We start from the raw sequence: 27,615 nt of genomic DNA, 5'->3' as shown, positions 1-27,615 counted from the left end.
TAATTGTATTCGACAAACTAGTGGGTGCCAATCCAGAAGAGATAAGGAAAAGGATTGATAGTTTTGTTCAATCCATTCGTGCATATGTAGCCTAGTAACATAAGATTGCCTTGTGGTTTTTGTACATAGCTTGAACCTGTGAAATATGTGGTTGTGCTTCTTTTTTGCATTAAACAGGTTTGTTAAGTTGTTTGATTATGGCTTTCAAGCGTTTCGATTACAATATGGAATTATGTAATGAACCTGCTTTTGTTTTGATCTTTTGCTCTACCCTGATTTTTTATTTGTTGCTGCTGAGTGCTGATTTTTGATTTACCACAATTTTGCATGAATGATTTTATCTTCTTTTGTTCTAATATGTCTATGTTATTGCATGTGTTTGTGCAGAATGGAAAATTATGATGAGGAAGAAGTGCAAGAAGTGGAGGTTGATGATGGGAAAAAAAGACTTTTTGAACATGTTATTTGAACATGTTATGTGTTCTTGAACATACTTTGAGACATTTTAATTTTTTGTTTGTTAGCTTTTTATGTTTGTGGTAGATTTATTAATTTAAGGTTTTAAATTTTAAAAAGCCCAAAATAGGTCCAATATGCCCATAATCGAAATAATCAAATTGAATCGAATCGAATTATTTCGATTAATCGAGTATTTGATTATTTCGGTAATTTGATTAATCGCGATTATGATTTTAAAATAATCGTAATTGAACGATTATAAAAAATTTAGTAAAAAACCGAACCGAACCGAACCGCGCCCACCCCTACTTATGAGCTTTTTTGCAGCTTCGATTCCAATAGATGAAAGAGAAAAGCATGGCTTTTGTTGTGAGTTAAAATACAATGGATAAAAGATTACATCTATTGTTACTCAGTGGATGTTAACATGTTTCTATGACTACACTATTCTTAAAGTGAAAACCTTTAAATTAGCCTGAATATATAATTAATGAAGTATACAATTACAAAATTACCATTAGTGACTAACCATATACGAAACACTGTACTAACAGCAGCGGAGAAAAGTGGAGATACAGCCGTACTTTCCATTAAAGTGGAGATACACCAAACTTTAGGGGAGAAAAGTGGAAATTACCCTTTTTTTAAAGGAACATTTTACGTATTTTTCTACTTTGGTTTGACTATGTGTACGCTACCCTTTATTATTCTAAGATGATTTTTGAACTAATATTGTATGTTTTAATAATTAACTTTTGTTGTGATATTTTTAGAGATTATTTGATTGAATGATTTGATTATCTTTATTTCACAAGTTATTTATTTAAAAAATGCTGAAAAAATAAATGTTATAGTATTATTATATGAAGGATTATTTTTTTAACATTTATATTAGAAAATAATGTTAAATTTTTAAAATTTAAAACTTCAATAAAGTGTAGCATTAAATATTATACAATATTACAATACTAATGCAATACAACATAATATAATATACTTATATTAAAATAATATAATACAACATAATACAATATAATATATCAAACACACCTTTTAAGGAAAAAAAAAATGTCAACTGGGAAGTAACGAACTCTTTGCAAGTAAAACTCACTTAACAATATCAGCATTCACAAACTGTTCTCTGGCAGATGTTGAAACATTTGCAATGGGAACACATGAATACTCAATTGTTAAATATGTACAAGGAATTTTTTTCTTTTAATTCAAAAGTAACAAAAAATATGATACACAAGGATGCCGCATGCCGTGTCATCTATCTCTCTCTATCTACCATCATCAGACGGGTTCTTTATTTTCCTTTTAAATCCATGAGTTGATGAGAATCAACATTACTATTGACACGTGAAGAAGGCGCTTGAAAACTCGCTTTCTGTTTTGAGGAAAATTTTAATCTCAAAAGCAATGAATTTGCCATCACTCCAATAGAACTTAAACCCATAAGGGCTCCTGCAATTGATGGAGTCAACATTGTCCCGGTTACTGGGAGTAACACTCCTGCAGCTATTGGAATTCCGACCTGCGCCATAATAGAAGGAATGTGAAATGAACAACTCTGGCAGCAGCAATAATATAAAATATATGTCATCAGTTTCTTCAATCTAAGCACTTCTTAGTGAGAGGGTGAAATGTAAGGCAGAGGGTAAAAGGTATAGAAGAAGATATGGGCAGCATATAAACTTGCATTTTATTAATTGCTGGACCATGTGCTGAGATACCCTAAAAGAATCCAGATCCTCATTCACACCAGACGTAAAGAATCATGATATGAGCACTGGAAATAAGATTCAATAAGTTCTGCAGCATTTCCATAGTATATTATTATTGATGATTTTACTAGTGCTCATTTTCTACCGGAGGCATATCCCTAGCTTCTAGGTCGTCCCACAGCTTGCAGTAGAGAAATGCAAATACTTTATTTTGTGTGAAAAGTGGAACCCATATAATGTATGGGTTAGATCCATGTATTGTATGCAATGCATTGCGCATAATACGGCTTCATGTTCCATGGCCTTTATTACAAGTACACGTCTATCCCTGCATGGTTCATGAAAACTTACAATGTTATACCCGAAGGCCCACCAAAGATTTTGCTTCACAGTCTTCATGGTTAGCCTGCTCAACTCCAATGCAACAAGTAACTGCGTAGAGGTAAGAAACTGAGTCATTCCAAGAAATATACAAGGGAGTGCTGGAAAAAGAATGAAAGAAGTAATCTCTATAGCCTATATCTATCATATCAATAAATTAATAAAAAAGTTTCCGCCAATTTCACCAAGTAGAAATGATTATCAAGAAAAAGGGTTACTTAAATCCTGTGTAAGTCATAATGAGTACTATACTCCCGAAGAAGATTGACAATTACTCTCAAGAAATAAATTTTGAAACAAACAAAATGAAACCCCCGTCCAAACAACAAACTGAACCTATACTTCAATGACCCCTAAAACTTGAAACATATCCCATAACTGCATGAAGCATGACCGAATTAACATCAAGCAATGACCAAAAAGAGGCAAAATTTCATCAGTAATTGGACAGTGAAGAACAACATAATTCCCTCGTATGCATATAACACTGTCTATAACCAACAGTCTCCTTTTCAAGAAAACAAACTTTGACAACTCAGGCAGCCAGCCTATGCTTATTCATAACAATTTCTAACCATTGAAATTGAAGACTTCAAGTTCAGAAAAGAAAATGGGACAGATTTAAGGTAAGACAAGAAAAGCTCAGAACTTTTGAGATTTTGCATAAATTTTTAGAAATTAATTAGAGTAATGCAGCTAGCCAAGAAATGATGTCAGAAATACCTGAGATAGTCTGTTTCCCATCAATACAACAGAAGCGACCTCACTGGCAGCTCCAACACCCCCACCCATGGCAACTCCAATATGAGATGAAGCCAAAGCGGCAGCATCATTGATTCCATCACCAACCATGGCTACAACGTTTTCATCATTCTGAAGTTCATTAATGAACCTCTTCTTTTCATTTGGTTTAACACCAGAAAGCACCTGCAGTTCAGAAATTCCAAATTTTATTATTTTTGTCCATAGTCTTGATTAAGATATGATTATTATTCACTACAAAAGCAGTTAGGTCCCATGTCTGTAGCATTCCATTGTAAAGCCATTATGAATTCAAAATGGATTGCAATAGCTGACAAAAACTAATATTCAGAAATCAGTAGATAAAAATAAGTTCTCAAGTCGATCAAACAAGCCAGGTACAGAAAACTGATTAGCCATATTCATATAACAAATATAAGCTAGAGAGCTTTCTTTTAATTTACTAGCACTTTCTAATTTATAATGCTGATATGCACCTATGCGTAATTTTCCCCACCCAATGTGTTGGCCTTATGTGGGACCAGCGACCATCCACAGGATTACAGAGGGACGAAGTGAAATGGGTTTAATGTCCATTCTCCAAGCACCAATTGGTTTTCAAAGGATTATGGCAACATTTACTTCAAAACATACATAGTTAAGCATGCTCAAGGTGGAGAAATTCAATGGTAAGGGACTTGCTGGGAACTACAAGTGGTATCAAAGCTTGATCATGTGTTTGATAGGTGGGCTAGCACCGTTTTAACCAATCAACAGTGCGCTAGCATCGTGGATGGCAGAGGCCAGGTGTGGCCAAGTCATAATGGCGAAGGCTCGAGTGTGGCCAAGTCACCAGGGTGTTGCTGAGGGGGAGATTGTGGGCCTTATGGGGGGGCCAGCAACGACCCTTAGGACTGCTGAGGGATGAAGGTTAAATAGTTTAGTATGGTAACTTTTACTTCAAAACTCTATAGTTAAGTGTTCTAAAGGTAGAGAAATCCAATGATGGGTGACCTGTTGGGAGGTGGCAACAAGGATCTCGATCCAACAAAATGGACCACCTTTTACAATATATAGCCTGTACCAAAGTGCTTTGGTGAAGAGCGAACAATTATAAGTACAGACAAAACAGATCATATACAATTGTTTGAGGAAATCATAATACTGAAGCCAACACAGATGGCAAGGCAATTGTCTCTAGGGTTAAGAAGTTGTATAACCCAAAAGTTTAAAGTGATGGCAAAGATACAATAGCAGTGTTTTAATCTCTGCCATGACCCCCCTACGTGCAAGGTTGGATTGGTCAACATGTTCTAATATGGACCCAGCAAAAACATAAGAAAATTAAAATGATGACTTATTATTGATAAATTTAAAAGTCTGTGCATTCTGGTAAAATTGACTCTAATACCATATTAAGGAGCTGCTAAATAAGTGAGGTTTGACTATCATATTTTAAGCTCTAATATGAGGAACTCTGAAAATCCTAGGGAGGGCCAAATTTAGTCCATCATGAAAACCATTTCCAAACAAGAGTCCCTGTAGAAGAGATACTTCTATGACAAACTAATAGAGTTCCTAATTCAGATCCAAAACATCCCATTCTCTCTTTGATAGATGTCAAATGCTTCTTCAAAAATTTCCATGCTTAGAAAAATGAAATGCTAATTCTATTGTTTTAATCTGTATTTCATGATTTCTTCAAGATGTCGATTAAAAGTTAGTATCCAAAAATTAAAACAGTAGTGTTAAGGCTACCACATCCGTTTCATATCTACGGCTGAATTTGACCAACAGAAAGACAGCACAGGGGCTAGTACTAGGGTTCTCTACTGTGTTGTTTGGTTCCATTTTGATTAGAGCTTTAGGGATTAAATAAACTATTTTTGGCAATAGAGGTTCTAAAGCTTTTCAAAAAAGTTAAACTATCCAGAATACCCTTTACACGATCCACAGTCTTACTTCATTCCTTTTTTTGATAAGAAACTAAAAAATGTGTTAATGAAGATGTAAAAATAGAGAGTGGACCAATTGTCCACTCAGAAAACAAAGATTAGAACTATTTCATTCCTTTTATAACATAATTTTAAAAAATTAATCTATTAAAGTAATTTTATAATTTCAATAAAAGTTCTCATTAACAACTAAATAACTAAAAATTTACAGTAAAAACATAACTTGTAAAAGTTTTACTTGAACAAGCTCTATTTAAAAAGCTCTCATTGACAACCGAAAAACCAAAAATTTTATGGTAAAAGCATCACTTGTAAAAGCTTTACTGGTAAAAGTCCTGCAACTAAGCTCTATTTGAAAAGCCACAACAAACAGAGCCTAAAGATACCTGTTCTGAAGAAAACAATCTGGAAAATAAGCAGCCAACTCATCACAGTCATCTCAAGTTTGAAAATCACAGAACTACAGAATCAATGAAAATTTCTACCTCAAGCATGTATGCAGATATGTTTGCCTTTGCATCACTTCTAGTGTAACATGATCTTTACCACTGGAGATATTTTGAAAAATAACGGTTGACATTTTGGATGCATGTTAAGCTTAAATTGCTCATCATAATTAAAAGAAACACATTTTCACTTGCTCCGCTAACTATAAATGCTCAAAAGCAGATATGCCAAAGGAAGTTAGAATAAAGGAGTGCTTGCTTAAGTTGTTATAAGGATAGTTAGAGCCAAATGACTTAAATACAACTACAATGGTGCTTTCTTGTTATAAAGGTGACCAATTCCTCCCAAAATTTTGCTACTTAAACAGCATAAGCGTGATGGGTGTTTATATCTAAAAAGAACCATTAATTTTCCTGCACCACCAAATCGAAGCACTTAATGGATAGACTATGATATATTATGCATGTCAGCATGTGTAACTATGACTAAGTTGCAACCACAACCTTCATCTCACCATCCAACACTTCTGACCTATTGATGATCTTTTTTATATTTGGAAAACCTATCTAGCTGGATCTTCATCACCAAACATTGGAATTTTCTGGCCACATTTTATTTTTTATTTTTATTTTGTAGCCTAATGGGCCAAAAAATCGACCCAAAAATAAATCATCCATAAATATCATGGTAGCCGAATGGGCCTGAAAATGGAATGGATCCAGAAATGTGTAGAGCTTCTAGCAACTTTTAAAATGCTTATGAATCCCCATTTTCAATTATACTTATTTTAAGACCAAAAATATCCCTTTCTTCTTAAACTCCATATACACTTGTTTATTATTTTTTTCCCAGCTTTTTTTCACTCCTAAAACAAAATGGAGTCTGAATTGTCTTGTAGTCTAGTTCTTTACTCTCTAGATAAAATAGCGATAACTCTTAAGTATCTCATTAAATTTTTAAAGCCAATAGTCCAATTATTTCCTCAATCTATTGTGCAAGAGATTCTACTTTCACAAAAGTCATTTGAATAACTGGGAAACACCCAGATATAAAGAATTGGAACTAGAAAAGGAAAGATAGCAGATATTGCGAGAAAAAGAATAGTGAGTTAAAAAAAAAGGAACTAGCAGCGAATTATGCAGAGAGAATAAGAAACAAAAGATTAGGATTAACACCCGAGTCCTGACTAAGATAACTAGAAATACAAGCTAGGATAAGGAATTTTACCATAGTTTTGAAGAAAAGAAGATCAATAGGTGTGATACAGTTAACCAAGTAATGGATTTCTGATCAAACTAGCATTAGAAGTGAGATTTTATTTTGTATCAATGATCCTTCATATTATGAGCACATGTTTCCTAGGCATATTTAATAAACATCTCTTTGAAATTGATGATCTTTCTATTACTTTAAAATTTTACTACTAAGAAACAAGAAAATTTAAATGAAAACAAAAATCAATATAACAAAAACAAAAGACACATAGTTGAATTATTTTATTAATTATTATCATTATTATATTTTGGCTATAAAATCGAATGCCAAAAGAACAGGTAGACTTGGACTCAACCTTAAGATTCAGGATTTAATAACAAGAAGGGCATATCTTACCTTGTCCTTTGGAATACCAACAAGGGATGCAACATACTCAGCAGAATTTTTTTTATCCCCAGACAGCATGTACACACCAATTCCTTGACTAGATAAAGAGTTAACAACATGTGCTGCATCATCCCTGATCCGATCCTCAACATAAATAAGACCAGCAAGCATATTATCTACTCCAACATAGACAAGAGATTGATTCATAAGGTCCTCCATTTCCACTTCTTGAAATGTACTGGTATCAACTCCATGACTGCAGAAAGAAAAGATTCAGTCATGAGCTGTAATTAGAAGTCCCACACACCAATCTCTAAACCAAAGGCAGGGGCTTCCAGTTTTATGTAATATATAATTATCAGAAGTCATGGATTCATTCACAAAAGGCATTGGCATAATCATGAGAGAGGCGACTTCATTTCTAAGGTCCCAGCCAGTGGGTTTTACACTGATCCAAGTATTCCCTTAGATGGTCAAATCCTAACCACTATCCTGTTTATAATGCCAGAAAAAGGATAAATTCACCTCAGTGACATTGTTTACAGTTGAGATAATACCATAGAAGTCCTGATCACTTAAATATGTTTTGACTTGCTAGATTAACCAAAACCGACAAAAAAATGACATCAAAAGCATGAGTAATAAGATATACATCCAACCAAGTACCAGATGTCTTGAATGTAGAATGCGTACCGGCAAAAAAATCTATCCTGTGTGCAATGAAATGAATTGTTGTATAAACAAATCTAGAACACCATGACACTTAATTAAGAAATAGTCTCAAGGACAGCACCTGCGAAGCCAATCTATTGTCCCAACAGACACCTTTCTGTCCTCAATAATAGCTACAGTGCCAGACCCAGGCTCTTCTATAAATGTTCCATCTGCTACCTGTAGAAACATCTTCCATGAAAATTTCGAAATATATATATCATTGTTTCCATATTTAATTGTAGGATCAAAATAAATGACTATGAAAAAGAAGACTAAGAACAACAGTGTCTGTCATATGTGGTCAGATGCAACCACAGGGGGTTTTAAATACCTATAAATACCATAAAATAGCAGCAGCCAGAGCAGTAAGCAATTCTATATGAAACGCTGCAAGTTGAATATCGATTAATAAATCCTTGGCTATTTCTAGCACCCATGATATGTCTTTGACCTCAAAATTAATCTAGTGACAGCCTTACAAAATCAACAATAGAAAAGGAAAATCAAAAACCCTCATAGAGGTTTATCACTGAAGATGTCAATTTGGATTCTTCTGACATAAAGACTAGTAAATATTAAGTCCCCAAAATTTCACTTTGACAAATTGGCTTCTGTTGCATAGTGCAGAGTAATACCTCAACTTAGCAAGCCAATTTCTTGGCAGCTCTAGAGTCCAAAGGCTCCAAAGAACCAGATATTAGAGGCATCATGATCTTTAGAAGATAGTTAAAGGATTAAGGTATGATCTTCAATGTTTTAGCAGTACTGGTAGAAATCATTTTAAGATGGCTGCTTATAGTTAAAGATGATTAGTAGTTCTTGATTGCATAGACTATATACAATTACACAAAGGAAAAAAGAAGAAGGTACCTTTACATTCTGACAGTTAGAGAACTCAGCTGCTTCCACAATTGCTTTGCCAATTGGGTGAACTGTATTTGATTCAACACCAGCAGCAAACTTTAAAATCTCAGTTTCCGACAAAGGATGAATGGGATTTTGTCTGCATCAAAGCTTGCAGTTTAATATCATAAAATGTTGATGTTATATGCTTTTGGATATATAAATATAATGCAGGTCAATATTTGTCATGGTACTAACATAATTAACCTGCATAGAGAATTTTTTTTTTTAATTAAAAAAAGAGGGGATATGGTTGCAAAATACATCACGACTAAAAGTTAATGCTCTAGGTCACTGTGGATATGGTCGCTTTCAAAGAAAAAATTCCATAATTATGTAGCATACTAATTGGAAATCAAAGGTCTATGCCCCACGCACTGTGCTGTTGGATATCACTACCATGTGAAACTTATGGTCAATTACATTCTAGACCGTTAACAGAGAAAAAGAAAGAGCCATATAGGCAGAGATGAACATAAAGAAGTACATTGTTACTGTATTGTATTACTGATGAATTTTTCAGGACTTTTGTAGTGCTAAATTAAAACATATATGGAAGGCCAACTCAATGACAGTAAAATCATAAAAAGCACCAACTAATGACACCCCACAAATTCCTATTTAAGCTATAACACTTCTCAAGTTGGAGAATGCATGTTTGTAATGCCCAACTTGGATTAGGATAAAAGCATATTATTCTGATGTGCACAGCCATACCTTCAACCTCTTTGTTACTGCCAACAATTTTTCTTGCCATGTTTTTCATGTACAAGAAAGCCACAGTTTCCCAAAATCATAATCTTCATTTAAAACAAGATCCACTGATGCTCTCTTGTTTGGCCACAATTTACTAGGCCAAATAATTCACATTTGCACTATAGAAAATAGCCAGATAAAAAAGGAAAAAATATTTTTCCTCGGATTTTAATACAAAAAAGACATGTTTATACTTGAAGATTTTACGCAATTTTAGCAATATGTTTAAGACCTTTAGTCACCATAAGAAACATTTTACAAAACCTTAGAAACATCATGAACAGAATAATTTAAGAAAGGGAATTTCTTTCAACACTCAACTTTGAATTCGGATCTGTCAGGCTGCCAGAAGTCACAACCTTTGTCACTACAGGTCTGCCAATTGTAAGGGTCCCTGTTTTGTCAAACACTACAGTATTTACCATTGCAAACTTCTCTAAGATATTTCCACCTCGCAGAAGCAATCCTCTGGTTGCCCCTAATGAAGTTCCAACCTGAAATGGAGAACGTTAGTCGTGATGTATTTTGCAAAAGAAGTTTGGCCATATCACCATTAGAAAAGGAATAACTGCAGAGTTTACAAAGAGATTACCAACATAGCTGTAGGCGTGGCTAAGCCAAGGGCACATGGACAAGCAACAACCTGAAATAGAAAATAGAGGTTTGAACTAATACATGTACAAAATGGAAGCAAGGAGCCTTCCGTTTTACTCTTTGACGTTACCAAAAACTTCAAAACATGAATGAGAGAGAAGTTCAGGAGAATTTTCAATTCTTCTCATCATGGAAGCCAATGGTACTATCAATGAGTTACAGCAAGATAGGAAAATGTGACTGCTGAATTCTTAGAGTAGCTTCTGTTACAAATCCAACGTAACATTGCTGATTGAAGGTCAATCTTGTAACAGCTTTTTGCTGGCTAAAGTGATTAGGAACACCACACTTCATGTGAGGTTTGAATAAACCAGGTACTAGCGAAAGGCAGGACTTATACAAGAGAGATATTCAGGGACAGAAACCATACATATGCTTGTCTCCTTTCTCTACAATGTACAAAAGAAATGTGGAAATATTAATCATCAACTAATAGATTACAATTAAGCAAATAGATTGTGGTATAATTATTGAGGCTGCAAAAATATTTTGGAATATGCCAGTTTCATGTGGCTTATCATTAATGGGTTTGTTGTGGTGCAATTTTTGAGTGATCTTGCAAGAGTAAAATAAAACGAAATGCAAAACTAGAGGCAGTTGTGGAATAAAGTTTGATTTCAGTAATCAATACAGTCTCTATGACAATAAAAGTTTGAGACATTTTTTTTTGCTTTATGAACTCAGTGAAGGTTTTAGTTTAATGCCGAGAGCATTGGGTTCTTTTTCTTATTCTTCAGAGTTCTTTAAATAAAGCCAAAGTTGTTTCTTGTAATCATTCAGATATGTAGCTGATAACTATACAATATGTAGTGGTCCTTTGTTCTTTCCCAGTAGCTCTCATTTATAATTACCAATACATCTATACAAGTCTATTTATACAACATTAATAATGTGGAAAGAAACAATAGAAAACCTATAAGGACAGCATGCCTTACAAACACTTGAACCCAAAGCTGCTTTAAAGTCTTCTTAAAACTCCTTTCGTGCCAAATTGAATTTAAGCAGCTAAGACAAGAAGGATTCATTCCATATATAAGGCTGCCAAACCATCCTCAATAAACGACTTCAATAAAGTTCTACATGCTAATCTGAATATTATGATTTAAGATGTTTTACAATCAGCAGCTTCCAACAAAACTAGAACCCTTGTAAGTATTAATCAGCTTTTCGAAGGGGGCAAAAATTCTGCTTTCAATCAAATAATCTTGGGTTTCTGCCACCAACATATTTCCTCCATTTACCCAACCTCCCTAATCGCTTTCTAATTCTCCTTTCTTTGCCTTTTTAAAAAGAAAACAAATTCATCTTTAAATCCATTACGTAAAAAGTAGAATCTAATGATCATTCACTATTAAAATCACAACTAACTCAAATAAAGTAACTTGGTTTTTCTAGCATAATAATTAAGAAAAATTGAACAAGAACCATATACTTGGAAACAAAACCGTAGACAAAACCCTAATAGATCTTTTTTTAAATGAATTAGCAACTCAATCATTATATCAGGATAGTCAAGAAATTTTGTGAGGGTTAAACTCCCAAGTACAGTACCAGAACACTGCAAGACAGTTGTAGAGCCAGTGAAACTGGACCTCCATATTGGATAGCAGTTGGTAGAACATGTGCACCAAACAAGTTCCAGAACACAAAAGTCGCAGCTGATAGTGCTATTACTCCATAAGTAAAGTGCCCAGATACCTTGGGAAACCAAAAAATAAACATTAACGGTATTCCACCAAATAAATACGCTCAATGCTAACAAAATAAATGTCAACAAGCACAGCCAATTCACTAAACTCAACTAATTCTTCAAAGCTTTTGCCATACTAAATTGATGAGACAACCAATCGCTATCAGTATTTATATCTTTCAAATATTTTCCTTATTAATTTTATAATGCCTTGTAAAAAAAAAGCAAAAAGGATAAAGATGTTCATGGATTACCAAAAGTCAAGAAAACCTGAAATGAAACTTAAATAAAAAAAAATAAAAAAAATTGCGTTGCAATTAATGCCAACAAAGTCCTTAAGTATCAATCAAGTTGATGATATCTTCAGTTTGGTAAAAGACTGAGGACTTTAGCCAACCATAAAGTAAGATCATCCTACCGTCCCAATTAACTAGGATTGATTCTAAACACCCGTGAAGCTAGATTTCTTAAAAAGAAACTCAGGGTAGCCTAAAATGAGTAGAATATTTAAAATCCTTTTGAAAATACCGAATATATACTGCCTGAACGGATTGCAGTGAATGGACTCTTAAAAATAGGCAACTACCTTTTTTAAATACTTTTACGGCTTTTGGGAAGTATTTAGCAACACTAACTCCCTAGACTTTGTCTTGCTAACGTTTTAGGAAAGCATGATTGACACTCGACCTTTTGACGATGGATTTACCAATCAAGAATTCTTTCTGTGCGCACTTTTTTGCCTGAATTGGGACTCCCTTAATCTAAGAGCATAAGAACGCAAGTGCGGAAAAGAGAAAACAGAGGATTTCTGGGCTCACAACAAATATAATTCTATGACATAACAGATGCAAAATGTTGAGTCTTTTCAGTAGTTTCTTTTCTCCTCCCAAATCAAACAACATGAACATATTACTTTTACAATGAAATTACTTTCTTAGCACTCAATCGCAAAATATAAATCATTCATCATGTAAGGTTTCTATGAATTAATTTGTTCATAGAAAATGAGAAGTATTATAAGAGAGATGTACAACGATTGATGGGACTACAAATCCACAAAAACAATGATTGATACTCAAAAGAGATTTCAATGATTTAACTAACCAGCTACAAGATTTAGACACCAAGATTAGTTAAACAACTTTTACTTGTATATAACATCTTTTACTTCCAATGCAGCTACTTAGAATCAGAAGAATTCTTGGATCTTTCTTTTTAAAAAAAAAAAAAAATTCCCCTTGTTTGTACAACCACAATGTCCACAGTCATCGCATACCTCTTCGTGCTATCACAATCATGTACATAACTGTAAAGTTATTTCAAAATATTGCTATTCGAGTCTATAGAATGATAAAAGAAAACAAGAGAAAATGGGAGGGAATTCAAATATAAGTCAAAACTCAATAATTGCAGCAATGTTATATCCATAACACGAACAAATTGCAGCAATTACTCCTCTTTCTCATTCAGTGATGTTATACAACATCAATACAATTAATAGATCCAATGCATGCAGGCAAAAATAGTATTTAGTACTTGCAAAGTTTTGTATGGTAGTCATTGTAGCATCAATATGATATATTTATTTCAAAACTCCCTAGCAGGTTAGCTGGCATTTTTGCCAGCACAGCAGGCTGCACAATTGGAAAAAGATATTCATTGCCCTTAAGCATGGCCAAATTTATTTAAGGAGCCATGATACAAAAATATCTGACAAGACCCAGCCCATAAATAAGTTCAGTCAGTTTAGTCAGGAGGGTATTTTCTGATCTATGCTATAGGATAGTCATTTTTAAAATGAAGCAATGGAGGAGGTTCAATTGTGGCGAAACACAAGGCAGCCACTGTGCTGCCATGATGTAGCGCCATCTCCATCAAGTCGAACAATTAACAGCTACTCATCAAAATCAATTAAGAAAATCATGAGGGAATTGTAGAATTTGTAGTATTCTTACTATTATATAACATAATGTATCGTAACAATACATGTGACACAATCTGGTCCCCTAACAGTTCTCAATAATTAATTACTTATTTTATAAGTGAACAAAATAAATAAAAAATTGAAAAACTCTGTCGTGCACTAGCAAGACAATGTCAAATCAGCACACAAGTGACACTATCAAACCCCAGATTTTCTAGATCTAAGTACAAAGCAATGGAAGGTCAAATGAGGCAAAACCCATGGCATCCACTGTGATGCGGTCAATGTACACTGAAACTCATCGGTGACTGAAAGCAGCATTACAATGGCTGCCACAGGTTTCACCACATTTACCTCCCTCTGGTGCTTTACTGTAGAAAACGACTCAACAATTCAGTGAATCATGAAATTCAGAATTTATTATTTTTCATAAACAAAATATACATAAACATATTAATAAAAATTCTTTCATAAATAGATAACATTTCATGTATCAATCTTTATTACAAAAGTACTAATTAAATCCTCACCCTATCCATGAGACAAAGTTTGAACCTCATATCTCTTATAACACCCAAGAAGTTTTACCAGTTATGCCAATTGGCATGCACTGTTATTTATCATATTAAAGTATAGAGAAAATAATCATGACCATAAATACTTGATTTAATATGAATTATGAGTCATAAAATTTAATCATTTTTTTTATAAGAACTACGAGTACGCATATTAATATATAACAGACATATTGTATGTGAGTAGTAGACCAGGTATCCAACCATGATCAATCAAAGCTATACAAAACAGTATCAATCCGCAAATGTCTGATTTAACCCGAAAAAGACAGCCAAATCCTGTACAAAAGTAAGCAGGATAAAATTTTATCTATTTTTATTCTTACAAACCAAGCAACAATATTATTATTAATATTATTATTTTTTTATAAGAAACCATACCAAGCAACAAAAGATATACTAATGTATATATATCTCTCTCTCTATATCTGTGTGTGTGTGTGTGTGTGTGTGTGTGTGTGTGTAACCCAGACTCCCACACTGACCCAGACCACGGATCCCCCCGGCTAGGCCCTACAATTGGAGGGTCAGTTAGGCTCCCCAACCCTATGACCCATGAGACCACAAACCGCGGAATTTTTAAGCTCACCAGAGGGATCAAACCTAAGACCTCGATATAGCCAAGCACCAAATCCCGAGCACTCAACCAACTGAACTGGGCTGCCCCCTCGAAGCTAAGCAACAATATTATTACCTTGAAGAAAAGTTGATTTGTTATACCTCTATTAATTTTGAAGAGAACAATTAAATATTAAAGTTGGTTAGAGGGATATATTGGTAAATACAACATAAAAGTTGATAAACCATACAACTTAAAGAGTCTACTCGGGTTCTCAAGGTATTTTCAAAACCATAGGCGTCTTTAAGTATATTTCTTTGTATTTAGGAGGTCTAGATGTCCTTTTCCTCGCAAAAAATAAATCCAAGTGAAAGATCACATTCAAGGATCTACATACTCTTAAGATGCCATTTTAGATATTAAGCGTATTTTATTTATATCTTGTACCGTTCATCGATAGGGTGAAATGCTGAAAATTTAGGAAAATTGCATTGCAACACAACCCAACATGCCAATAATTCATATTATAAAATGAAAATTCTAAATCTTGCAGAATTCCTTAGCACTACTAAAACAAAAATGACTTATACATAGTAAAAAAGTTAAAAGAAGAACCTGGTCAGCCAATCGTTGTACAGGAGCTTCCCTACTCTGTGCTTCTTCCACTAAACGAACAATATCTCCCATTGCAGTCTCGCCCCCTGGTCTCCGCACTTCAACTGTAAGTGTTCCATTAAGGTTTATACTTCCAGCGGCTACTTCACTCTGGCACAGAAAATTTACCAAGGTATTAAAAAAAAAAAGGAGAAAGATACAACGGTATGTAGCTTGAGGCTTAGAGTAAGAAAAATATTTACTGGTAAATGAAAATCATTACCTCGGGTATTTTGGTCACTGGCAATGGCTCCCCTGTGAAACTTGACTCATCAACGGTACTTCTACCAGCTCTGACAACTCCATCTGCTGGGATACGATCCTAAAACACCAGAAAAAACATGCTTAAGAGGATTCCAGCAGTGAGCAGCGTTTGTTTTCTAACTAAAATATTAGTAGTTATTAATTGATATGAAATTCAAATTCATGAGTCTACATAGCATGTGTGTGTGTGTGTGTGTGTAAATATACATACCGTAACATTTTAAAATAATGACTTAGTTGTTTCTAACAGCTAAAAGTATCTGAAAACCAGCATTTTCATATGCAATTTCACATAAATATCTAATGTTGAATAAAAGATAATTTTGTTGAAAGGTTGACCAAATCAAATTGATTTGGTTTTCCTTATATATTTAGGTGTATATTTGGTGTAAATATATAGTTATTGCTTCCTAGAAATCAGTGTGTAATATTCTGCTTTAATTTTTTCTTTCCTTTCTTAGTCTCTTGTATCCCTATATTAAGACTGTGTACAGTCTCATGAAGATATGAAATAGAGAATTATTCCATAAACTTTTTCTCTACCTATTTTCACATGGTATCAGAGCTAGGCTCCCTTTCTTTCTGATATCTTCCCTACCATGTCTGACCAATCTTCTGAAACCACAGTCACCTCAAAAAGACGAGAACCAAAAATTTCCCATTCTGAATCTCATTCTGTCCAGATTACAACTATCCGGCTGAATGAAGGAAATTTTCAAAGATGGTCTCAGTCGGTTAGAATGTATATTAGAGGTAAGAGGAAGAATTATTGGGAGAAAGCCACTTCCTACTCTTGAGGATGTTTTCTCTGGAGTAAGGAGAGAAGAAAGTCGTCGAGGTGTTATGTTGGGAAAAAAGAACTCCGTTGTCTCTGTGGAAAAATCTGCCCTTGTTACAGCAGATGCTAATGCTACCCGCTCCATCACTCAACAGCAACTAAAACCTCGAGTATGGTGTGATTACTGTAATAAACCACGCCATACTCAGGAGGCTTGCTGGAAACTCCACGGAAAGCCTGCAGACTGGAAAAACAGCAAGCATAGCCGTGCGTCTGCCAATGAAGTGGAGAATCTAGAAAAAAATCTCAGCAAGGAGCAAATTGACCATCTCATAAAGCTGCTGACTTCTAATCCTCCACCTAGTACTCCTAGTGGTTCACTAGCCCAAACAGGTACTATTATTAATGCTCTATTTAGCCACTCAACTACTGCACCATGGATTATTGATTCGGGTGCTTCTGATCATATGACTAGCATTTCTAGTTTATTTGATTCCTATTATCCTTGCCCTGGTAACAAAAAGGTAAGAGTTGCTGATGGAAGCTTATCTTCCATAGCTGGAAAAGGATCAATAAAAATCTCTAGAACCATTGAGCTTAAAAATGTGCTACATGTCCCTAAACTTTCTTGCAATCTGTTATCTGTCAGTAAATTAACCAAAGATTCTAATTGTTGTGCTGTCTTTTTTGACTCCCATTGTGAATTTCAGGACAGGGACTTGGGGACGATGATTGGCAGTGCTAGTTTGCGAGAAGGTCTTTACTATTTTGATGACTACTTATCAAGGAATAAACAAGCTCAAGGTTTGAGCAGTAATATTAGTTCAAACTCTGCTAGGGATCAAATAATGCTTTGGCACCTTAGACTAGGACACCCCAGCTTTCCTTATTTGAAATATTTGTTTCCAGATTTATTTAAAAATGTTGATTGTACTACTTTTCAGTGTGAAAGTTGTTTTTTATCTAAAAGTCATCAAGTTTCATATAAAGCACTTACTTATCGTGCCTCAAAACCTTTTTATTTAATTCATAGTGATGTTTGGGGACCCTCAAAAATCAACACTTTAACTGGAAAAAAATGGTTTGTAACATTCATAGATGATCATACTCGGCTTTGTTGGGTTTATTTAATGAGAGAAAAATCTGAAGTTGAGGGGTTATTCAAAGATTTTTATAACATGGTTGAAAATCAATTTCAAACAAAAATAAGCCTACTCCATACAGATAATGGTACTGAATATTTTAATAATTATCTAGAGGTGTTTTGTAAGGAAAAGGGTATAATTCACACATCCACTTGTCGTGATACTCCACAACAAAATAGAATTGCGGAACGAAAAAACCGCCATTTACTTGAAGTTAGTCGGGCTATCATACTCTCTATGCATGTTCCTAAATATTTGTAGGGTGATGCTGTTTTAAAAGCATGTTATTTGATTAATAGGATGCCTACCCGTGTTTTAAAGTATCAATCACCTTTAGAATACTTCACACTTATATATCCTTCTAGTAGGATTACCTCCAATATTCAGTTAAGAGTCTTTGGGTGCACCGTATTTGTTCATGTTCCTAACCATCTTAGATCTAAATTGGATCCTAGATCTGAAAAATGTGTTTTCTTGGGCTATGCTCCTAATAAAAAAGTTTACAAATGTTTCAATCCTCAAACAAAGAAATTCCATGTTAGTATGGATGTTATATTTCTCGAAAATCAACCTTTTTTTGGCCAAAATTCTCTTCAGGGGGAGAAAGAAAATAGTGAAGATCATTTTTGGCATACTTCTACACCTATGCCTAATCTGTTTTTACCTGATCTGGGCACTTCAACTCAAACTCAAAAAACTGATATTTCTAATAATGAAAACCTAGGAAACCTTGAACTGCAGGAACCAAGTGTTAATGCACCAGAGACGGGGAGAAAAACTACAAGATAAAATTCCACCACCAGATCTTCGTGTTTATACTCGAAAGTATCATCACAGCAGTAAAGACCCTCTCGTAAACTCGGTACAGCCACAATCGTTGCCTCCAAGTACTGATTCCTCAGAAAATCAGGTAACATTTCTTCTCCTAAACATTCCAGCACTTTTTTTCCTGATCTTGACTTACCCATAGCACATAGGAAAGGAACCCGAACCTGTACTAAGCACCCCATTGCTAGATATGTTTCCTATGAAAAGTTGTCCAATAAACAAAGAGCCTTTACCACAAAAATCTCTTAGATACCAATTCCTAAAACCATAAAAGAAGCCTTAGACCACCCAGATTGGAAGTTAGCAGTTTTAGAGGAAATGAATGCTCTAAAGAAGAATGGTACGTGGGAGATTGTGGATTTACCAAAAGAAAAGAAAACTGTGGGTTGTAAGTGGGTGTTTACACTTAAATGTAATGCTGATGGGAGTGTTGAGAGATATAAGGCAAGGCTTGTAGCAAAAGGGTTCACTCAAACCTATGGAATTGATTATCAAGAAACCTTTGCCCCCGTTGCAAAGATAAGTTCCATCCGGGTCCTTATCTCATTGGCTGTACATTCTGATTGGAATCTATACCAGTTAGATGTTAAAAATGCTTTTCTGAATGGGGAGCTAGAAGAAGAAGTCTTTATGGATTTACCACCAGGTTTTGAGGGAAATCATGGCAGCAGTAAAGTGTGTAAACTACATAAGTCTTTGTATGGGCTCAAACAGTCTCCTAGAGCATGGTTTGAACGCTTTGGTAATGTTATAAAGGGACACGGCTACTCCCAAAGTCAGGCAGATCATACAATGTTTTACAAACATTCTATTGAAGGGAAATTAGCCGTGTTAATTGTATATGTAGATGATATAATTTTGACTGGTGATGACTTAGTTGAGAATTGCAGATTAAAGAAAGTACTTGCACGTGACTTTGAAATCAAAGACTTAGGCAACCTGAAGTATTTTTTGGGCATGGAGTTTGCTAGATCAAAAGATGGGATTGTTGTGTCTCAACGCAAGTATGTTCTTGATTTGCTTGAAGAGACAGGTCTACTTGGATGTAAAGCAGCCGAGACACCCATGGATCCTAATATGAAATTACAGCCGGCTAAAATTGAAGATGTGACCAACATAGATCGGCACCAACGTCTTGTAGGTAGATTAATCTACCTTTCACATACACGCCCGGACATAGCCTTTGCAGTGAGCTTAGTCAGCCAGTTTATGCATGCTCCAGGACCAGAACACTTTGAAACTGTATATAGAATCCTTAGATACTTAAAAGGATCTCCGGGTAAAGGCCTTTTGTTCAGAAAAAACGGGCACCTACAAGTAGAAGTCTACACTGATGCTGACTGGGTTGGTAGTGTAACCGATAGAAGATCCACTTCTGGTTACTGCACCTTTGTTGGAGGAAATTTGGTCACTTGGCGCAGCAAGAAACAAACTGTGGTAGCAAGAAGTAATGCAGAGGCAGAATATAGAGCAGTAGCTCTAGGAATTTGTGAGCTTTTTTGGATCAAAAAAATTCTTGAAGAACTTAAGGCAAGTAATTCTCTACCTATGAAAGTATATTGTGACAACAAATCTGCCATTGCAATAGCACATAATCCAGTACTCCACGACCGAACTAAACATGTTGAAGTGGACAAACACTTCATAAAAGAAAAACTGGACAGTGGTTTGTTCTGCATGCCCTACATTCCTACAAATGAGCAGATTGCTGATATACTCACCAAGGGACTACCTAAGAAACATTTTGAGAAATTGGTTTGCAAGCTGGCCATGAAAGACATTTTTAGACCAGCTTGAGGGGGAGTGTTGAAAGGTTGACCAAATCAAATTGATTTGGTATTCCTTATATATTTAGGTGCATATTTGGTGTAAATATAGAGTTATTGCTTCCTAGAAATCAGTGTGTAATATTCTGCTTTAATTTTTTCTTTCCTTTCTTAGTCTCTTGTATCCCTATATTAAGACTGTGTACAATCTCATGAAGATATGAAATAGAGAATTATTCCATAAACTTTTTCTCTACCTATTTTCACAAATTTATATTGACATCCTAAAACTATGTGAACTAAGAGTTTTTCTAATCATAAATTGGAGCAAAGGAACCTTGAGAATAAACTACAATTTAATTTTAATTTTAAATAATTCATGCTATAGATAGTAAAAGAATTATGTTTATGTTATTTTTGTACTTAAAAAATGCAAACAAGGTTATCTAGTTGTGTAACGCATTCTTACATTTTTATTTTATTATTGTAAGAGAAATTTTGATGCCTTGGTCATTGGTATGAAAAATTTTATACATACATGTAGATGATATCTGTAATGAGAAGAAATAAGTGTCAGATCTTATATATTAGAAAGTATCAACTATATAGAAGGATTTTCTTAAGAATGATAAGCTACGAAACCGTTCAATCTTTTACATTTCGATAATAGCTGATATTGATTGTCTGTTTTCAAACTCATAGTCCAGAAATCATCATTACTTCAGAAGAACAAAGTAAAAAACAAGTAGTAATTTAGACCGAAGTCAAGAAAACAAAAAACCATTGCATGAAAAGACCACAATATGAAAAGAAAATAAGATTTTCCCACTGAAGCTACTTAAAGCAACTTGTAGTCTACCTATTGGAGCTTTACTATCATTAGCAAGAGCTGGAGTTGAGTTGTTATTAAATCAGATTTTTTTAACAAGTTGGTGATCAGGTCCTCCCTAACTAAATTAAAAAATCTTGAGCTTGTGTTTGATCCATTTTTTATATAAGAAACTATAATTTATATTAAGTGAGAAGAAAAAAGTGCTACAACAGCACTGTGTTTGACCAATTGTTATTTGTTACATTATATTTTATTATTTTTGAAAAATATGTAAATGTACATACACCAAAGCGCTCCGCCAACCTCCTTCAACATTATTGTCATGCTACACTGGGCTATGTTGACACTGAGATCCTATGCTACAATGTTATGATGGTCATGATTGTGTTCAATAGTTTACTTAAATATATCTTCTGTATTGCAAATTGGGAACGGTTATTTCCCCATGACACAAAAAATTCAGAAAGAAAGATGTAAAAGGTCAAGCATCGACACCTGGTTGTTCACCCTTTGTACTTCCAATTCATTTAACTAACAAATCCATGTTTCTTATTTTGAAATGAAATTAGAAAAAAAGATAAAAGAAGGATAAAACCATAAAGAAAATGAGAGTTAATTGTACTTACCCCAGGCAGTACAACAATGTGATCTCCAACATGTAAACTGTTACAAGGAACTTCAATAATTGAATCTTTGGCATCATTATCAACAAGAAGACGAGCTTTTGAAGGTAATATACCCAGTAGCCCAGTCATATCACTGGTGGCTTTTATTTTAGCTCTCTGTTCAAGATTCTTTCCTAACAGAACAAATGCTATCAACATAATTGGTTCCTCAAAGAATGCCTTCCAACCCTGCATAAACGTCATCCATTGAAAAGAGTCATCGTGTCAACCAAAATATCATGTGCCAAATCTGCAAGCCCATATTTTTAGTGCAAAAATCATGCTATATCTTAAGAGTTAAAAGCAGAAACACCAATTCAATTAATAAAGTCCATTTCCAATCAGAAAATCCAAGTTGCCGTCTATAATTATTTGACTGTAACCATTTATGCTTTGTGAAAGTATTGCTTGTTGAACTATAATAAAAACAAAACCCAAAAAATAAAATAATCATATTTTGACAGTACAAGTTTTACAATCATGTCTCATCTCAAATCATATTTTGACAGTACAAGTTTTACAATAATGTTTCACCTGAGATGAGACAGAGAGGCCAACAGCACTCCTGGATAATCTATCAAAACATAGCAAGACTTATCCAAGTACCCAAACCATAATTTGGGGCACATAGTGGATGATGCAGCAGGTAAATGTGATCCAATGTCTAGCCAAAAACACTATTATTGCTAAAATCATTTTCCCATTACACAGCATTAGAAATTTCTTTCCCTCATTGCAATTATAAAATTCCATGACAGCAGGCTATGTCCTCTGATTCTGGCCAGATCACCACTATGCTTTATACATACTATACAGCATAGAATACAAGTAATTTCTCAATTCTTAAAAATTATAACTAGGTGAGAACAAACAGTAAGTTTGAGTTCAAACTAGCGTAAAAAGCTTTCGCGAGGATTTGAAAATCATTCAATCCAATTCTTCTAAACACATAATTGCCTTTTTGGCAAAACCTACTAATGATTAGCAGCAAAGAGTAGATGATGACACATACTATCATACACGGATGTTCGAAAGCCCTTAGTGTTTACTAGTACATTAAGCATTCATGAGGATTTGGAAATCATCCAGTCCCATTCTTCTAAACATGTAATTAGCTTTTTGGCAAAACCTATGAATGATTACCAAAGAGTAGATGATAACACATGCCAACATAAAAGTATGTTTAAAAAAGCCCCTAATGTTTAAACATTTTGTAAACAAGCAAAGGTTTACAATTAGGAACAGAAAAGTTGGCACATCAGAATATCAGAAGAAATTTAAATGAGTACCAAGAAACTGCAAATAGTACGAATTTCTGAAAGAATATACTAAAACACCACACATGTTCAATTATTGATGCAATGGAACTCCAATGAAGGAACAAAAGCCATGTATGATTCGAGAATCATACTTACCAGCTTTGGTACCAAGGCAGCTAATGAACTAACAGTAAAAGAGGATACAGCTCCAAGACCGACTAATGTGTTCATGTTTGGAGCCCCCTTAAATAGGCTTTTGACGCCATCAAGAATAAGTTGAAACCCAGGACCAAGCAATGTAAACAAAGACAGGGAAAGATGGAATCCTGTGGAATGAAATACGTGGATCCATGATGCCTTGGCTCCTAAGATATGAGAGAGATGCCCAACAAGGCATACAGCACATAACGCCCAGGAGACAGCAAGCCCGCGACCTAACAAATGTAGAGCAATTAGCCACAAATTTCTTTCTCAGCCTCTATCACAGCATAATAATGTAACTTTCATCAAAAAGAAAAACAAAGAAAAAAGTTGAGGAAAGATGCTTGCCACTTTCTTTTAAGCGATTACGCTTCTCATGCATCTTCGTTTCAAATACTTTGAAGAAATTATCAGTCCCCATATCTGTCGAAAGGAGAAGAGAAGCAATTGAGCAGTTACTCAGATGGGTAAATAGAAGTGCAAACACTTAATAAACTAAACCCAGCTACAATGGTTATTACAAGAAGAAAAAGGTTTTACGGTATAAATCCATATAAGAATACAGTCACTTTCAAATTCGAAACACATTAGTGAAGTTAAAACCAGTTCAGGATATTAAACATACAATAAAATAAATAATACTTTGGTTCAACGCAAAACTTTCCACCCAGGTACCAGAACCCATTTATGGATATTGTATGGCATTAGGAAGGTGCAATAATGTCCAAATTCTGGCTAAGAATTACACGCAACTGCTTTAATACTAGGGTACACCAAAACAGAAAGGAGACAAACAATCCAAAACATCAGGAAATCGAATGAATTGGTTATCACCCTGCCATAATCAAAGAAACAGCCATGAACATGGGCATAACCAAGATTAACAAGAGGTGAACAGAACTTCTAATGCAAAATCACCCACAATGAAAACCTATTCTAGCTCCACAAAGACATAAATCATTTCTTGCCACAATGAATGTCCTGTAACCAACAAAAATACCATTAACATTTACAATGAATGTGCTCTCAAATTCAAGAAATATTTCTTTATTTTATTTGATAATATACAAGAATAAAATTTTATTAGCTACTGAAGGTTCAGTTATATTACTTTCATTTTTCAATATATTAATTTGTTTGGCCAGAAATCAGACTTACTAACAATTTTTTGAAATACATAAAGTCGTATTTCTCAGATTTATCCTAAAAGGTATGATCTAAAAAAAAGGCGGAAGAGAGTTAAAAAAATAAAAAATAAAGAATTGAAAAGGAAACAAGTGCGAGCATAGAAATGCAATGAAATTTATAACCAAATCATAATGAAAATAAATGAATTTCCAAGCCAGGCTCAAAAGTTCAAAAATTAGACAACTTTATGACATCTACAATTGAAGAAAGATTAGAATTATCAATTGCATAATAAATTTCAACCAGGAAAACTTTTCCTGAACATCCAATCTATAATAGTGATAGCATGTTCAGTTGAAAGAAAGCTTTCACGTAGCTCAAATTTTTAGTGGTTTTCTAAAGACTACAACACTTAGTACCTCTACAATTATTACGGAAGGAAAAGAACTACACAGGCATAAAATGACAAAGACGATTTTCACCAAACGGAAAAGCTTATACAAAACCTCTGGAGAAGGGCAGAGCACAAACTTCAAAAGGATGAAAATATACTAGATATGTTATGATGATCATATTCATATAAACCAATATCAACTTTCCCAATGAAAAATACAAGATGAGAGTAGTATCAACTCTCAAAAATAATCTACAATCAACTTTTCAAGAATAAAAAATTTGAGTTCCTGCCAATCACTTAAAAATTTGCTAAACTTGGATTGAGGAGAATAAATTCTAGAAAGCAAATGGCTCCTTAGCACCAGACTTCCATTCCAACAATCCACCCCAAGTAGCTGCTGCAACTCACCTATTAAAGGGAGAAATTGTAGAATTAATAATGACTCTGCAGCCTATCTTTCGACATCTCAAATACTGGAATGACATTTGCAACAATCTTTTGCAATTAAACTCAATAAATTACAGACATACCACAAAGAACTATGATTTCTCCCTAAAATTATCTTTTGCATTATTATGGTGAAATATCTCATTCAATAGCTCCCTCACCTGCCAGTTACCGACCAAGCTTCACATAAGTCACATGAAACCCTCTGTATATTTAACTATGTTACATCTACTCTAAGTCACAGATAGAGCTGCTCTAATGCATAAGTTGATAAAGATACCCAAAAATTTGGAGGAAAAAAAAAAACAACAAACTTGTTCTTTGATCTGATATACACATGATATGACAAACAAATTGTGTACTGTTGTACATTAAAAAATTGACAATTTGCCTATCATTTTTCCATCTCCTACAAGTGGAAGCTTCATAACCTATACCACTTAAACTTCCTGAAATTGGCTATCCTCGCATTTACAACATGAACAAAGATTAACATGAAGTCCAATACTTTGACGAATGAAACTCAAAATAACTGTTTTACACAATAGTCACCAGAGAATTAAAAGGTAAAAGACAGCATCCTGAGAACCATACTTTGGAAGCAGACATTTTAGAGCTCAGCAGCATATATGTTCAAAAAGATGCACACATGCAAGTTTATGGACCATAAACATGTCTACAGTGACAATATCCACCAGTGGACTGTTCTCCTCTGCTAGGGACTACTACATGAATCATATGGATAAACAACAATTAAAAGCCGCAAGATGCTATTAGTAAGCGATTTTTCTAGATACTCATCAAAGTTCTACCAATATTCACAGGACTGCGGATCTAACAGAACCGGAATCCCAAGTAACAGCATTTGAACAAGTCAAAAAAGTCAAGAATGTCAAGAACATGCAATGTTACTAACGATTGTTAAGTTCTAATACATTATCTAAAAGATCTTTCTCTTCTGCATTGACTTCTCTATAGCTGTAAAACTAATAGATTACAAATGTTTAACAAACTTTTAACAAACTTTTTTAGTAAATTTTTTTGGTTGGTGATAAGGTGTATGCCAATCGTAGTCAAGAGACAAAAACAAAAATGGTGATGCTCATAAAATTCTTACCTCGAAGACTGGACTTAAAACCACAACTAGTCAAATGCTTTGCAAGTGCCTCTCCTAACTGACGTTGCCAGTTTGGTATGACTTTGGCTTTGGATACCGGCCATACAATTGCTGTCTCTGTTGTGAGATTAACACTAGCAGAAGAAACTTGTGGCTGCATCTCAATATGAAATGAGATAACTTCGGATTAGTTTTCACTACAATTTGTTCAAGAGAATGTCGTTGCAATTCTATGTTCGATTTAAATTAATGTCACCAGCTTGGAGTTTTTCACAGTAAGAATCTAGTTTCAAAATCTTTCATCTCATTTAAATTAATTACTTGATAAAAAAATTTAAAAAAAAAAAGAAAAGAAAAAGACTTACTTGACTCTCTAGTATTCTCTTGACACTGGCTGCACATCCCCCGCATGTCATTCCCTACAAGAAATTGAAGCTAACTTCAGTACATTATTAAAACCTAAAACGAACGTCAATGTAGAAAGAAAGAAAGGGAATTCATACCCCGACATCCAGTATAATAACATCAGAGGACAACGCCGATAGCTCTTCACCTCCTCTGCCGCCCAATTTCGACTTCGAATCTCCACCATCCGATCCACCATTGCCGCCGCCGCCGCCTCCGCCGCCAACATCTCCTCCGGCACTTCCACCAGCGGCCCCAAACGACGCCGCACAGCTAGACATGCACTCCAAACGACATCGTATGTGTGGCGGCAGCACGGCGGAAAACTTTCTCCTTGAGAGAGAAGCAAGGGGTAAGGTTTGAGTAGAAATGGAAGTGAGCGGGCGAATTCGATAAGCCGTTGGGACTCTTTTGAGGAAATGGCGGGCTTTCGAGATGGTGAAGAGAGTCAAAGTAGTAGTTGTAGTTGATAAAGATAATGCAGACTCCATTGTTGTTGCTTGCTGCAATGCTCCGTCTATTAAAGAGACACTGATTGATACTGCTAATTTGCTATTTGTTTGTGTTTATCTGTTTCTTTATACTTCGTTTTAGAGATAGAGTTGAGACAAGCCATGGTCAAGACTCCCGTGCAAGTGGAGT

General features: G+C 34.6%; 1 protein-coding gene across 8 annotated transcripts; it reads right to left on the bottom strand.

The window, feature by feature from the left end:
* Positions 1-1,535: 1,535 nt before the first annotated feature.
* On the bottom strand, positions 1,536-27,615 carry LOC102612705 (copper-transporting ATPase PAA1, chloroplastic). Of its 8 annotated transcripts, XM_006487585.4 has the most exons (18): positions 27,072-27,611; positions 26,934-26,987; positions 26,569-26,722; positions 25,302-25,412; positions 23,828-23,902; positions 23,435-23,712; positions 21,981-22,208; positions 15,965-16,063; positions 15,703-15,852; positions 11,891-12,037; positions 10,278-10,328; positions 10,007-10,179; positions 8,897-9,029; positions 8,106-8,203; positions 7,322-7,568; positions 3,291-3,494; positions 2,538-2,618; positions 1,536-1,996 (listed from the first exon to the last, which is right to left on the bottom strand). In XM_006487585.4, the coding sequence occupies exons 1-18, from the start codon at positions 27,462-27,464 to the stop codon at positions 1,769-1,771; spliced, it is 2,904 nt and encodes a 967-aa protein (XP_006487648.2). In that variant the 5' UTR covers positions 27,465-27,611; the 3' UTR covers positions 1,536-1,768. The 8 variants fall into 8 exon arrangements, 4 of the variants coding, with proteins under 4 accessions (XP_006487648.2, XP_006487649.2, XP_052287838.1 ...); XM_006487586.4 differs by lacking the exon at positions 25,302-25,412 and having other exon boundaries at positions 27,072-27,610; XR_008050905.1 differs by lacking the exons at positions 1,536-1,996; positions 2,538-2,618; positions 3,291-3,494 and having other exon boundaries at positions 7,516-7,568; positions 8,897-8,958; positions 27,072-27,615.

The sequence above is a fragment of the Citrus sinensis genome, chromosome 8 (assembly GCF_022201045.2).
Source record: "Citrus sinensis cultivar Valencia sweet orange chromosome 8, DVS_A1.0, whole genome shotgun sequence".
Lineage (NCBI taxonomy): Eukaryota > Viridiplantae > Streptophyta > Magnoliopsida > Sapindales > Rutaceae > Citrus > Citrus sinensis.
The sequence above is the reverse complement of the archived record's forward strand: the minus strand, read 5'-3'. Positions and strand labels throughout refer to the sequence as shown.